Raw genomic sequence first — 13,645 nt, 5'->3', positions numbered from 1 at the left:
GTGCTTGGGATCGGAGGATTATGTATCGCACGTGCAGATCGTATTAAACGAGGGGACGCAGAGGCATGGAATGGCATTTGAGATCTCCATGTCCGTCGAGAAATGGCACCTACTTGAGTAACGGTCCAGGTTTGTGCAGTTCTGGGCACTACGGAGTACTACCACCGCAGGTCCAGCCTGATTGACTCTCATGTGTTGGGTCAGCTGCAGTAATAACCTTGAAGAGACTTCTGGGTAGTAGTCGTAGCAATAGTAACGCCAGCTTCAGTCCAGACATCCAATAGTCCTTACCTAGAATATTGGCCGGTCTTGATGAACGGCGTTTCTTTAGCTTACCGAAGGATCGGATTCGTTTTAGATCAATGTTCAGCTTGGTATGTGTTTGTGTGTGCGCGTCTTTGCGATTTTGGATGGTTTGCAGTGTGCTTAGGACCGACCGGCGGGCGGGAGAAGATTGCAGCTGGAACACAAGGGCGCCCCCCACTTCCAAAGCCTCCTCCCCCACCATCCGATGATTGATATCAAAATCCTGCAACAATTCGTTCATCGGCCTATCATCCTCGCCCTATAGGAACCAAAGGATTCGAAACCCAGCTCGTACATCATGTCGGGCAACTTCTCCCTTCTCCTTCGGCGGCGACGACATAGATGAGGACGAGCAAATCGGTACTCCCGCGGCCGTACCTCCCCCAACGGGAACTGGGGAAGCCGTTGGTGCTGGTGGTGCCGATGCAGTGCCCTCCGCCAGCGCTTTCCCCGTGGCTGGCAAACCACTGCTGCCGCCAACCCATCTTGATCTAGCATCCGTACTGGGCAGGTTGCCTTCTACAATTTCATACAGCCTTCTGGATGTCGTGCTGGATAGCGGCGAGACCATACAGCTGCCACGCCGCGAGCTTTGGGATGTCAGGGTTCAGTTGATGGCAGAGGATGGCGATAGCCGCGATTCCGAGGCCGGCCTCGGTTCCCACGACGTCAAGACCGGCGTTTACGAGGGTGGTTTCAAAAGCTGGGAGAGCAGTGTGGATCTGGTCAAGGTCCTGGCTCAGTCCAAGTCGTTCCTCAACCCAGTCGGTGCCACCCCGTGTGTTATCGAGGTAAGACTCCAAGGGTTTCCCGTAAACCAGGCTTTCATATCGAATGGATAACATACTAACAGGGTCACACTAACAGCTTGGATGTGGCACAGCGCTTCCTTCGCTGGCCCTTTTCCAATGGGCCATTGAGAAGAAGCAAACCGCGAGCGATGGCACACCTTTGTCAATCATTCTTGCCGACTACAACTCAGCCGTCTTGGAGCTTGTAACGTTACCTAACTTTTTGATCGCATGGGCACGCCAGGCGGCTTCGGATGGGTCCAGTATTCCGGCAAATGCGCTGTCGTCCGAAGGAGAACTGGAAATAACCCAGGAAATTGTCGTGGAGTTCAAACAGTTTTTGGCCGAACGCCAAATCAGTTTGAACCTGTTCTCTGGGGCTTGGTCTCCAGAGTTGGTTGGGCTCATGTCCAAACCTACCGAGACGACAGCTACCCCCAGCTGCCCCAAGCAGGCGACCATTATAATAGGCGCCGAGACCATCTATTCGCCATTTGCTCTTCAATCTTTTACCGACACGACTCTTGCACTCATGGAGCAGCAGAAAGCCCTCCAAAACAGTGCAGAGTTGTTAGTAGGCGCAAAGAAACTTTACTTTGGTGTTGGAGGTTCACTCGATGACTTCGTCACCAAAGCTAGAGAGCGAGGGGCGAAGGTCGAGCAAGTTCGCGAAGAGACGGAAGGCGTCCGGAGGGGCGTCGTCAGATGTGTTCTTCCTTAGTGAGACATGATAGCCGGACCCTCGTTGAAGCCCAGGGCAGGGCTGCCCTTCTGGTCGATGTCGGCACTCGCCCGCGCGGGGAGACTGCCTGCGACTGCCTAGCAGGCCGTCTTATCATTGACGAGAGCGATGAGGCTGGGTACGGCCAATCTCATGACCAAGTTGGCTGTCGCGTCGGTGCATGGTCGATCTGAGATGCAATTCTTTTGAGCCTCGCCCATTGAAACGGTGCTTGATCCATGTCGACATATAAATTGCAGAGTACTGCCACAACATGCAGTGCCAAGTCGTGTATTCGTGGGTTGGCTGGAGCAGCCACTCATTGGATACCCGTGCCGCAAACCGGATGTCCTTGGAGATCGCTCAACGCCCCGTACGAGCCTGCATACGCTTGGCGCTATAGATCAGAGACATTCCGGCGGGGAAGACGGCTCTTTCCCAGCGACAAGAACAACCAAAATCGAATGTGTTGTCGGTCTTCGGGGGCAGGTCTTTTTTGATATGGCCTCAAGCAAGCCACGGTCTTGAGCGCTCGGCACAGTAGCTGATCTGATTGATAGTCGGCCGCCAGCTGAACGGCATGGCGCAAACAAAATGCTTGAATCCATTTATCAAGGTTTACCACACCTTGATTTGCTTAATCGTGTAAATTACCGACGCGTATCGCTCCCTTGTCATTGGTCTCTTGTTTTCAGGTCGATCGCGTTGAAGCCCTGGCTCTGGCTGGGTGTAAGCCATCGAAAGAATGAGCGGTGGAGATGCAGCGGCGAACGTAACAGCGCTGTTATTTTGCTGCTTGCCTTATTATGATCGATCGAGATATCTGCTGGATATGTATGCTTGCCATCGAGCTCGTCCACACATCCACAAACCGCTGGCATAGACTGCCGGCATATACACCAGAAAATCTCCGGGGAAGACCCATTGCCTGCCCACCCAACGGGTCGTCGTTAATATAATATGCAATTTGGCGGGTTTATGCCCGATTCAAGGCGATGCTAGCGCCATCAATGGATCATTGATCCATGAAAAAACCGCACCAGTGTTATTAGGCGAAATTGCGAACGACGACGCCAGCGCAGGGCAATCATACTGTACATACATTAGTTATGTACAGCGAGAGAGAGACGCGACGCCCTTCACTTTCACCGCATGGTGCTGTAATGTACCGTCGCACTGCAGCCCATACCCGCCCGATGGATATCTGAAATACCTCTGTCCATCATGCATTGGGGATTAGACATGGACGACACGGACACAGATCTCATGGCAACTTCCGAAAGGGCCGCTTTCCCCATCGTCATCGTGATGGGACGAATCGAATGCGAATGCGGCGGGACCGGACGACCGCACCTGACAACAACCATATGCATACACGTTCGTTGCATGTACGAGAAGGTTAAACGTCTGCATTCGTACTCCGTGCTTCAACCCCGTTGCCCATCTGTATGTCAGATTGACATGCCTCATCGTCGACACCAGACATTGCCGATGCCCCTGGGCGCTTGGGCATACTTCTCTTTTCGTCATGATCCAATCCGAGGACTGTTTCAATTGAGTAATATTTCTGACATGCATGCATTGCGACTGCACGGTCCAAGGAACACGAGGTAAGCGACAGCACTGGTGTTGTCTCTTATTCGTCCGAGCAGAAGAAACATGTCAGATTTCTTGGTGAGATGTCAGATAACCTAGGCCAATCCTTCGAAGTCTTGGCTAAGTAAGCGCAGATGGGCCGATCCCATCTTGACAGCTCCAGAAACAGCTCCATTGGAAGCCGGTGCCCTTGGTACAGTGGTCCGCCCCGAACGCGACGGGAGTGAGCTGTCGCCGGTTGCCCAGGAGGATCAAAGTCATCACTTACTTCCAAGTTCTCCAAGGGCCTAGTCTGCGGCTAGAGAGATTCCGTGTCGATTCTTTTGGCGTGGTGTCATCCAGCAGCAGCCAAGAATCAGTGAGGAAGGGCTGGCATAGGGGGGTAGTGCTGCTGCATTGGCTCTAGGGTCGTCGGCTAGAAGCACCGTCGCATGACCTTCCTTGAACTACAGCGCAATCGAAATGCCCAATCAAAGGCGCATAGTCGCATTGCTACATACTGCTTAGGTGCAAAATCTCAGGGGCGGTCGCACTGGAAGGGGATTCCAGACCGGTGGCCCTTCCTAATCGGGCGAGTACGGGGCACATTAGCGTGTGTCTTCGCGCATGCAGGCCAGCCAGCTCCTCTCTCCAGGTCCTGCTAGGCTGCTAGGCTGTTAGGGCGCTAGTGAAGGTCAGGGCTGGCTGATGGGGTGGTACTACCTGCCGCAAGCGCACGACACACAACGTCGTCTGGTACCTGGGGCCCAGCCAGTACCCAGCTGCGCCAGAACGGGGCGGCCCTGCTTTTGTCGCGCCCTTCCCCCAATGGCCAATGGCTAATGCCAGTGCTATTGTGCAATGCTCCTGGGCCAACAAGGTTCAATCGAATTCAATGTTATTATGTATTGCTGTACAGTATGTGTGATTGCGACATTGAGCAATGTACCTGGCGCGGCATGGCCTGGCCAGGGAGGTAGCAATGCGCGCGGGCTGGGCTGCTGGGGTCACTTTTTGTGCAGGCGTTGGGCCAAGGTCTGGTAATTCGGTACATCCCTTGTAATTAAACTCATGATCAATACAACCCGGTCCTAAGGTACATGCATACTCGCCAGGGTGGTTGAGAGCGGGAGAGTAGGAGGAGGATAGCACGACTTCTTCGCGATTGATAAATCCTCGCCTTCCCCCCCCAGACCCAAGATTGTTTTGTCTCATCCACTCCGATCTAATATCACTGTTCATTCAGCTTAATCGAGATTCCCTCCATCACGGTCGTTAATTCTGTCATTTCCACCCTCTCTACCATACCAATTTCTAATAACACCACCGCGCCTTCCACAGCCAGTAAGTCCAGCAGTCCTCCTTCGTGATACTACCACCTGCACACTTCCTGCATGCCTACCTGCCTGCCTACTCCCTGCCCTCCATCTTTCCACTGCCACTGTACCAAACATAGGCGCATCACACACACACACATTCTGGACACCGTCACCGACTTGAAGTCGTTTCAACTCGTCCCAACTTCTCACACCCCCACCCATAACCATCCGATTTATACATTCTTGCGACGGACACAGTCGTTGACTCTCTGCCGCCACTAGCTTCCATCTTCTCTACTCTCTTTTTCGACAATCGAACAAACAAAACAACACCGTCACGATGCAGTTCTTCACCGTCCCCATGCTCTTCGCCGCCATGGTTGCCGCCAAGGCTTCCTTCACCAACACCGACTTCGATGTTGAGGCCGGCAAGCCCTTCAAGCTGACCTGGGACGGCGCTTCCGGCCCCGTCACCATCCTGCTCAAGAGCGGTCCCTCGGGCAACCTCAAGACCGTCTCTACCCTCACCTGTAAGTCACCCTTTCAACATTCCAGCATCGGCTTGAGATGAGACTAACGCCACAATAGCCGGTGCCACTGGCAAGGAGTTCATCTTCACCCCCGACGGCTCCCTGCCCAAGGACATGTACGCCTTCGAGATCAACGACGGCACTGAGCCCAACTACAGCGCCCAGTTCCCTCTCGGAAACGGTGCTGCTCCTTCTTCCGCCGCTTCGGCCGCCACCAGCGCGACCAGCACCGCTGCTAAGTCCAGCTACGCTGTCTCGTCCACTTTCGCCTCCAGCACCATCACTGCTACCGCCTCCTCTTCCGCCGCCGCATCCAGCGCTTCCGCGTCTGCCCCTGCCTCGGCCACCGTGTCCGGCTCCAGCAGTGCCGCCGCCTCTGCCAGCATGTGTAAGTTTTTCTTCTCCAATCTTGTCACCCAAGGGGCATGTCACTAATAAGACCACAGCCGCTTCCGCTTCCGCCTCTGCCAGCAAGTCTGCGTCTTCGTCTGCCGCTTCCACCCCTACCACTCTCCCCAACACCAACGGCGCTGCCAGCGCTCACGCGCCTCTGGCCCTGCTCGCCGGCGCCGCTGCTCTTGTTCTGTAGAGTGTTGGATATCATCATGGACACCAGATCTTAGGGTACTGTTCTTGCGTACATGCATTTTTTCTTCCTGTACATATTGCTCAACTAGGTAGTCACACTCTACTGCTGGGTGATTGGCCCCACGAGTCATGCATTGCGCCAGCAATACTTAATGAAATCGCAATGAACTGTAATTTTTTCCCCAATGACTTCAGTTCCTCACTCGTGATCTTTGTGTGTATAGTTGGTGATTACTGGCCATAGTAGTGGATACAGGCGCATCCCGGATACACTCGGTCATGCCTTTGCGCATGGACAACCTCCTGACCTGCTACACGAACCCCGTTTTAGGAGGATGCTTAAGGATGACAGGCAACGGCGGCACCCGCCAAGGTTTGCTTGTGTCGCATGTTAAAAAAGTCATTGTGCACGCGGGGTGCGGCATCCTGCAGGGAGTTAGTCATCTGCGGTTGAAGGAAACCTTGATACTTTATTTCTGCCGCTGTTGTGCAATGTCATGACTGCAGCGGTGCGACATGTAAGGGACCTCGACGTAGCACTTCACCACGAGCAATGGGGTAGGTTTGCTGCAGGAGTCGCTGCGTGCGCGATCGTACGTATCAAGTATATGAAGTTGAGGATTTATCAGTACTGCTGACATTGGACATCTGTCCAATATCCAGATGTGACCAATGAGAAAAATTCAGAGGCTGGACTCATTTCCCATGAGCCGCGACGTCGCTACCTTGGAAGCAATCTAGTCACTTACACCGGCGGCGCATTGCGAATTACGCATCATTTTCATGTCGCACCACCAGATATAGTAGATAAACTAACATATGCCTATGTACATGTCGAGATAAACTACACATCTATCTCGTGTATGTAAGCACTTAGAATTCGCGATCCACCAGGCGTGGTGGAGCGATCGGCTGGCTTCCACGTTGGCTCGTGTGTGAGTGTGTGTGTGTGCCCCCATATCCACGCGGGGAGAAGTCTGGGGGAGGGACCAGCCGGCTTACTGTATTTCTTGGGTCCGACGACGGGTACGACACATGGTCGTGGAGCCCGACGAATTTATGTATACCAATTTCATATATAACATACATATCTTCTTCCTCTGTGCACAATAATAACCGTTATGTTTTGATGGATGTTCTTATGGATATCTGTGGCCCGTGAGGCGGTCCTCCTCGTATCGGCCCCAACCAGATCTCGTATCGAGATCGGGGCATCAGCACGGGCTATAGGTACAATCCTACTTAAAGGAGATAGGTGTATAATGACAACCTGTGTAAGATGATTTGCTGGATTGAAAGGGCTTACACACATATACATATCCAATCATCCGCTGTTGGGGAATTACCACGTTCTAACCTTCCACTGTGGCTGCCACATCGGTCAACAGCCCCCTTTCCTCATTGGCGGAGCCCTATCACCTTCGTAGAATGTCTCTATGCGTGCGTGTGTTTTTTGGTCCAACCTTCAGTACGCCTATCTATTTGGGCGCTTGCGTTCTCTGGAATCTTACAAGAACCGTGTCATTTTACGATAATGGTATCAGTAATACCTATATCTGAACCGGGAGCATATTATGCTAATCTGGTAGTGCGAAACAAAAACTCGGCACATGAGATAACAACATCCATCATAAGTGATTTTGAAAAGCCATCTCTTATCGTGATTCGCTTTATTGTTTCCGTAGACTAAATATATACTGCGAAATTCAGCAACCGCTGTTACCCGAAAGATAGTAGTCAATTACTATCCCTCCATACCGGACCGACCGACAAGGACCTCCTATACTCTTGAGGTTACCCGTGTTTTCGTGGTGTTATACACAAGAGAGAGACAGAGAGTGCGCGCTCTTGGATGCGTTTATAATAGTACTCCATGCTGAATGAAACCCACCCCGCCCCCCCATCATCGATCGACCTAACGCCCAAAGCCATGCAAAGATTTCCCCATGTAAGTAGTTAAGTCATCTCTATCCCAGAATGAAAGCAACTTTCAAGTTTCCTTTTCCCCGCAAGCAAAAAATTTACAACTTGGCCTTGATGGCTTGGGACTTCCCATCTTCGGACACAATGACCACGATCACACAAATGTCGTCGATTTTGCCGCCGTGCCAATCCTCGCCCGGGTAGTATTTCTGGACCTCCTTGGCGAAAGGTCCGTCGAGCCGCTGGTCCATGCTGGCCCTCTTCGCCGTCGCCGTAATGTCGATGGCGATCGCGCTCTGTAGTGTGGCGGCCTTCTGCGCCGAGTCTTCTTGGGCTTGTACGTAAGGCCCAAGGTCGTCAACCACGCGGATACCGCCGTCCGTGGCCTTCCATGCGCCGCTGCCGGTCATAACCCGGCTCGCAATCCGTAGCACATCCTGGTCGAACAAGTTATCCCAGAGCCCGTCGCTAGCGAACACCAGAACGTCCCCATGCCTCAGCTCGTGTGCTGTCACGTCGGCGTCCTTGGGATAATCGCACAGCTGGGCACCCCCGAAAGCAGCTGCGCGGGCGAGCATACTCGGCGGGATGATGGACAGCTGGTACGGGGTGTTGAACGCGTGCGTCTGGGCTTCGGACGAGTGGTGGACGCCGTTGAGCCGCAGGTGCACAAAGCCGGAGTCGCCCAGGTTCGCCACGTCCATGACGCCATCTTCGGAGAGGATGGCCACGCAGGCGGTGCTGCCGCCGGCCGGTATGCTCTTGTCGTGGCAGACGTCGTCGTAGCCCTTCTGCATCAGGGCCTTGGCGGTCAGGGGCCTCGGGTCGTCGGTTTTCGATTCGTAGGCCGCGAGCGCCATGTAGTCGCAGAAGCTGTGCGAGAAATCGGCAGGGTCGACGCCGCTCTCCTCCCAACCGCCGACACCGTCGGCCACGCCGAAGGCGACGTCATTGGTGTCGCCCATGCGGGCTATGAAGAAGGCATCCTGTCCGCTGGCCGGTCGCTTCGATTTGGGGCGTTTAATCTGGGGTTGCACCCGGTGAAAGGGGTTGAACTGGAAGACATTGGAGTTGGGGTCGAATCGTTTCCCCTTGCCGCTAAAGGATGCCGCTGCGTGGTATGTGAATTTGTGCATGGGGTTCGGATCCGTGCTTTGCGATCGTCGAGGCGGCTGCGTTGAGAAATATCGACTGCTGTGGCCTGGGAAGTAGGACGACGATATGGCTCGAGGTGCATAGGGCAGCAATTGGCCTCGAGAACACACTGTTTTGGATGATATATCAGTTCAGCCCAGCCGACGCAGGCGAGGGAACACCGGCTTGCCCACTGGGCAGTCGCATTCACTCACATTGCGCGAATAGCCTCATTTGAGGTAGCAGCAGTCGTGATGACGTCGAGGCCATGTCTTCGGGTGTCTGCGGGAGGAAGGATAGGGATGGTGGGATCCCCGGAAACTAGCTGAGATTCTTTTCAAAGAGGCATAACGGACACAGGCAAAGGTACGATGCAGAACAATTGAGTGAAGGGGAGGGGAAATAGTAAAAAATAAAAAATAGAAAAGCTCCTCTAATTAATTTCTCTATTACCAATGTCATCCGCGAGTAGAATAAACATCACTAATAGCTGGGCCAAGGAAAAAGCTACTGGCCCATCATATCCATTATCTGATCAGATCAATCTGGTTTGGGGCGGCTCTTCTGGCTGGCTTTGGGTTCAACTGGCTCTTGGCTTTCCCATCGGATCATTGTGCCTTATCCTTATCGCGCCTTTTCGCGGCCTAGGAGTCTGGCTGGCAGTGAGGGATTGTGGCCAGGGATGTTCTTTCTCGGCTGTTATCCGCTGTAGGGTCGGCACGTCGGTGCTAAAAGGGTTCGAGCCAGTGGGAGCCCAGCGGAGGGTTTTAAGTGGGAAATAGCGACATGCTGTTTGCTGTAGCTGGACAAATTGATCCTCGCCGCAGCGCAGAGATCGGCCCAGGACGTTGCAAAGAGCCACCATGGCTGGATCGCCATGCTATTTGAGCATTTGCATGTTTTCCAAAAATAATAATGGATGACAATGAAGATGAAAGTTGCAAAGCAAAATAAAACAAATAGCCGCTGGGTTATTATTATGCAAATGCACGCACACTCAAAGCGATGCGGAACTCTGCAGCCAAGAAGGGCCTGCCTGGCCTGGGTAGACTTGGACAGAGTGCGGCCAGCTTATAAAGGCTTGCTCCTGATTGGCCGAGAGAGAGCCGAGGGAATAGGCCGGGTTCCTTTCACGGGTCACGGTGGAATTGGATGATGATGAAGACATTCTTCCCCAAACAAACAATAGACGACTATCACAGTCTCTTGCCACCAAAGACGCCCTAAAGCCGTCGCAACTCTGTTTCGAGCCTTAATTGGTCGGCTTTTAATTCCTCCCTCGTCGGCATCCAATCCTCTCCCCCATCTTTTTCCTTCAATTGTCTCACGTCGTCTTGGAATAGAGGCCCGTCTGGCAGTTTTCCCTTAAAAAGTTCAAATCCCGCCCACAATGGCAGCTCTCCGCTCTTCGTCCCGGCTCTTGGCCACCGCATCGCGGTCGGCCTTCAAGCCCGCCGTCTTCACCCGCTCCATGGCCACCGTCGGCGATGCCACCAACCAGGCCGACCCCAAGAACAGCTCCGTCTCCAAGATGAAGAAGTTCCAGATCTACCGATGGAACCCCGACCAGCCCACCGAGAAGCCCAAGATGCAGACCTACGAGCTCGACCTGAACAAGACCGGTCCCATGGTGCTGGATGCCCTGGTCCGGATCAAGAACGAGATCGACCCTACCCTGACTTTCCGCCGAAGCTGCCGAGAGGGCATCTGCGGTAGCTGCGCCATGAACATCAACGGCACCAACACCCTGGCTTGCTTGTGTATGTTGGAACAGCCAATGGCCTGGCGGGCATATCGTGCTTGTCCAGGTGGATAGGACGGAGTTGCTAATCAAGATTGCAGGCCGAATCCCTACCGACACCGCCGATATGAAGGTTTACCCTCTGCCTCACACCTACGTCGTCAAGGACCTGGTCCCCGATTTGACGCACTTTTACAAGCAATACAAGTCCATCAAGCCCTACCTGCAGCGCGACACCCCCGTCTCCCGACGGCAAGGAGTACCGACAGAGCAAGGCCGACCGACGCAAGCTGGATGGTCTGTATGAGTGCATTCTCTGCGCCTGCTGCTCGACGTCATGCCCCTCCTACTGGTGGAACCAGGAGGAGTACCTGGGACCTGCCATCCTGCTTCAGTCTTACCGATGGATCATCGACTCGCGTGACGAGCGCCTCAGCGAGCGAAAGGCCGCCCTCGATAACTCGATGAGTTTGTACCGATGTCACACGATTCTGAATTGCACGAGGACCTGCCCCAAGGGTCTGAACCCTGGTCTGGCCATTGCTGAGATCAAGAAGGAGATGGCTTTCTAAATTAGGAGTCGGTAGTGTATCTGGAAGATTGATATCCATGTTTTAAGTTTACTACAGTGGAGGTGAAGCTGAGGAGGGAGAGGGAGAGGAAGAAAGAGACGACTTTACCATTTCTCTACGGAGTTACGGGTCGCCGCCGGAATTATGTCTGGTATGGCTGTACGTTGGCCGTGTTCCTTTGTGTTTTTGAGCATGGATGGAGTTCAAGTGTCACATTAAAGTAACCAATACAGCAAATGAACTAAATTCTAACTTCATTGATCTCACTATCCTGATGCTGGAGACAGAAATGCCAAGCCTCGGTCACAAGATGCGCTCTCTATTACATGATCTAGGAAATAACAGGCATTTTCGACCAAACATGGTTCGAATTTAGGCTACCCGGCGAATCAGACGATCAAATGTCCACCAGGTTCTCGACAGGCGCCGTGATGTTCTCGGCCACGTTCTGCTTTCTGGTTACGGGCGTTGGTTGCACGCCCAACTCGGGATCCCCGTGCTCTGCATCGCTGCTGCCTCCGTCACTCCCGCCGCTCTCAATGCTTGCCAGCCGTCCAAGTCGCTCCTCCACCACGACTGTCTTCTCACTGCTGTTAGTATGAGCAACAGTAGAAGGAGAGGAGGAGGCGACCTCATTCATGCTGTTGCTACTGTCACGTGCCTTGTGGTGATGGCTGCTACCCCCCTTGCGCCGAGTACTACCACTGCCGCCTTCGCCACCCATCATGATGGCCGTCATGACGTCCACGTACGACAATGACGACGCCGTCGACTCTTGAGGCCTCATGCTGCCTCCCTTGCTGCTGCGGTGCGCAGAAGATGACGTCTTCTTCTTCTTCCGCATGTCGAACGCCATCTGGATCGCGGCCTTGTACCAGTTGGGCCAGTCGCCCAGCCCGACCTCGCGCAGCCGCTCGTGCGTCCGCGGCATCTCGTGCTCGTACCGGCAGTCCGGGCCGTACTTGCAGGAGCCGTGGTGGCACCAGTGGCGGCAGTGGACGATGGCGCGCTGGTGGCGCTGCGAAGAGGACTTGCTGTTGGGGTTGTGAGGATCGTAGGGGCTGTGAGGGTTGGGGGCCGTCTGCTGTTGTTGTTGAGGGTGCGTGGGCGAGTAGAGCGGAGGGGCGATGGCGGAGAGGAGGCGCGAGGCGGGGTGGTGGTTAGGGGGTAGGGGCTCGCTGCCGCCGCGGACGTGGCGGAGGAGGGGGTAGGGGTTCGTGGGGATCGGGGGCGGTGGTGGGGTGGGGAGGCGGGGGTTTAGGGGTATGATGGGGGGTTTGATGGTGGTGGTGGTGGTGGTAGTGTTGCCATTGGGGCCTTTGCTGCTGTTGGCGGCGGCAGTCTCGGTCTTGGGGGCTTTCTCCTTTCCTTTCTTCGTCGGCGTCTTCTTGCTGCGGGTGTGGTTGGTTGCTGGCTCGGTGGAAAAGGAAGAGTATGAGATTTCTGACGAGCTGTTCAAGGCGCTGCTGGTGCTGTCGTCGAGGTTGTTCATGTTGCCGCTGTGGCGTCCGCTGCTTCCGTTGACGAGCGTCACCAGGTCGTTTTGCTTCTTGTGGGCATGCTTGCTGCTACTGCCGCTGCCCAGTAAGTCCGTCTCGTGGACATTAAGAGATGCGGTATCGGGATCCATAATTAGGGAAGATGCGTTGTTCTTGCTACTCTCTCGACGCTTGAGGGCAGATTGCGAAGAAGACGACGACTTAACAAAGCGTACGTCTTGGTGCAGGCGGACCTCGTAGTACTCGGTCGTCTCGCCGGGATGGACGCTGACGGTGCCCAGGTTCTGCAGGCCCATGGTCTGCTCGACGGTGAGCTCGCGCGGGACGCCGGCGATGTCGATCCACGCGGGCAGCTGGTCGACGGCGATCAGGGGGCACCATGGGGCCCGGCGTGGTGATGGTGCCCGAGGCCGTGTGTTTGGTGGTCGCAGGGCGGACGAGGAAGTGGCGGGGAACGGGCTGGAGGCGGCGGGATGGTAGGGAGGCGGCCGGTGCATGCGCGGGCTTCCTCCTGCTGCTGCGTGTAGGACGCTTCGATGCTGGTGCTGCTGGAGGTGTGTAGAAGTCATTGTTTCGGTTGGTTTGTCTGGGTCCACTCCTTTGCTTGGGTTGGGTCTTAAGGGAGACTCGGAGGAGGTCGTAGTAGTGTTGGAAGGCGAGAGAGCAATTGGTTTTGTTTCTTTCTCTGAGACTGGTGGTAGATCAGGTGCAGGAGGCGAAGTCGTCTTCTTCATGTCCCCTTCATGTCTTCTTCTTCTACTACGACGGGTGCGGTTCTTCTTCTTCTTCGAGCGATGCGCCATGATTCTGGAATGATATACTGCTTTCAGAAGATCCAGGGGCTGTATTTGGTGCTTTTTGGCGGTTGTGTATACGTAGATTTGCTCTTTGCTCTCGTCAAGCGATAAGCACTATTGTCGCCGTCTACTGCTGCAAAACTGCGTGT

General features: G+C 54.4%; 5 protein-coding genes across 5 annotated transcripts; 3 read left to right on the top strand and 2 right to left on the bottom strand.

Annotated features, from left to right (window-relative positions):
* Positions 1 to 312: 312 nt before the first annotated feature.
* PG997_004987 (uncharacterized protein) lies at positions 313 to 1,818 on the top strand (the record flags this gene model as incomplete). The annotated part of the gene is made up of 3 exons (XM_066809302.1): positions 313 to 374; positions 572 to 1,097; positions 1,174 to 1,818. 3 exons carry the CDS (start codon positions 313 to 315, stop codon positions 1,816 to 1,818), a joined length of 1,233 nt encoding a protein of 410 aa, XP_066672920.1.
* Positions 1,819 to 5,052: 3,234 nt separating this feature from the next.
* On the top strand, positions 5,053 to 5,831 carry PG997_004986 (uncharacterized protein; the record flags this gene model as incomplete). The annotated part of the gene is made up of 3 exons (XM_066809301.1): positions 5,053 to 5,242; positions 5,301 to 5,630; positions 5,689 to 5,831. 3 exons carry the CDS (start codon positions 5,053 to 5,055, stop codon positions 5,829 to 5,831), a joined length of 663 nt encoding a protein of 220 aa, XP_066672919.1.
* A 2,020-nt stretch (positions 5,832 to 7,851) lies between these two features.
* On the bottom strand, positions 7,852 to 8,889 carry PG997_004985 (uncharacterized protein; the record flags this gene model as incomplete). The annotated part of the gene is made up of 1 exon (XM_066809300.1): positions 7,852 to 8,889. One exon carries the CDS (start codon positions 8,887 to 8,889, stop codon positions 7,852 to 7,854), a length of 1,038 nt encoding a protein of 345 aa, XP_066672918.1.
* A 1,388-nt stretch (positions 8,890 to 10,277) lies between these two features.
* Positions 10,278 to 11,200, top strand: PG997_004984 (succinate dehydrogenase iron-sulfur subunit- mitochondrial; the record flags this gene model as incomplete). Its single annotated transcript, XM_066809299.1, is given in 3 exon segments — positions 10,278 to 10,647; positions 10,730 to 10,869; positions 10,886 to 11,200. 3 exon segments carry the CDS (start codon positions 10,278 to 10,280, stop codon positions 11,198 to 11,200), a joined length of 825 nt encoding a protein of 274 aa, XP_066672917.1.
* A 397-nt stretch (positions 11,201 to 11,597) lies between these two features.
* Positions 11,598 to 13,268, bottom strand: PG997_004983 (uncharacterized protein; the record flags this gene model as incomplete). Its single annotated transcript, XM_066809298.1, has 1 exon — positions 11,598 to 13,268. One exon carries the CDS (start codon positions 13,266 to 13,268, stop codon positions 11,598 to 11,600), a length of 1,671 nt encoding a protein of 556 aa, XP_066672916.1.
* Positions 13,269 to 13,645: the final 377 nt, after the last annotated feature.

This window comes from Apiospora hydei (genome assembly GCF_038363865.1).
Source record: "Apiospora hydei strain CBS 114990 chromosome Unknown utg000004l_segment0_segment0, whole genome shotgun sequence".
Classification (NCBI taxonomy): Eukaryota; Fungi; Ascomycota; class Sordariomycetes; order Amphisphaeriales; family Apiosporaceae; genus Apiospora; species Apiospora hydei.
Note: the sequence above shows the minus strand (reverse complement) of the source record. Positions and strands in the feature narration are given on the sequence as shown.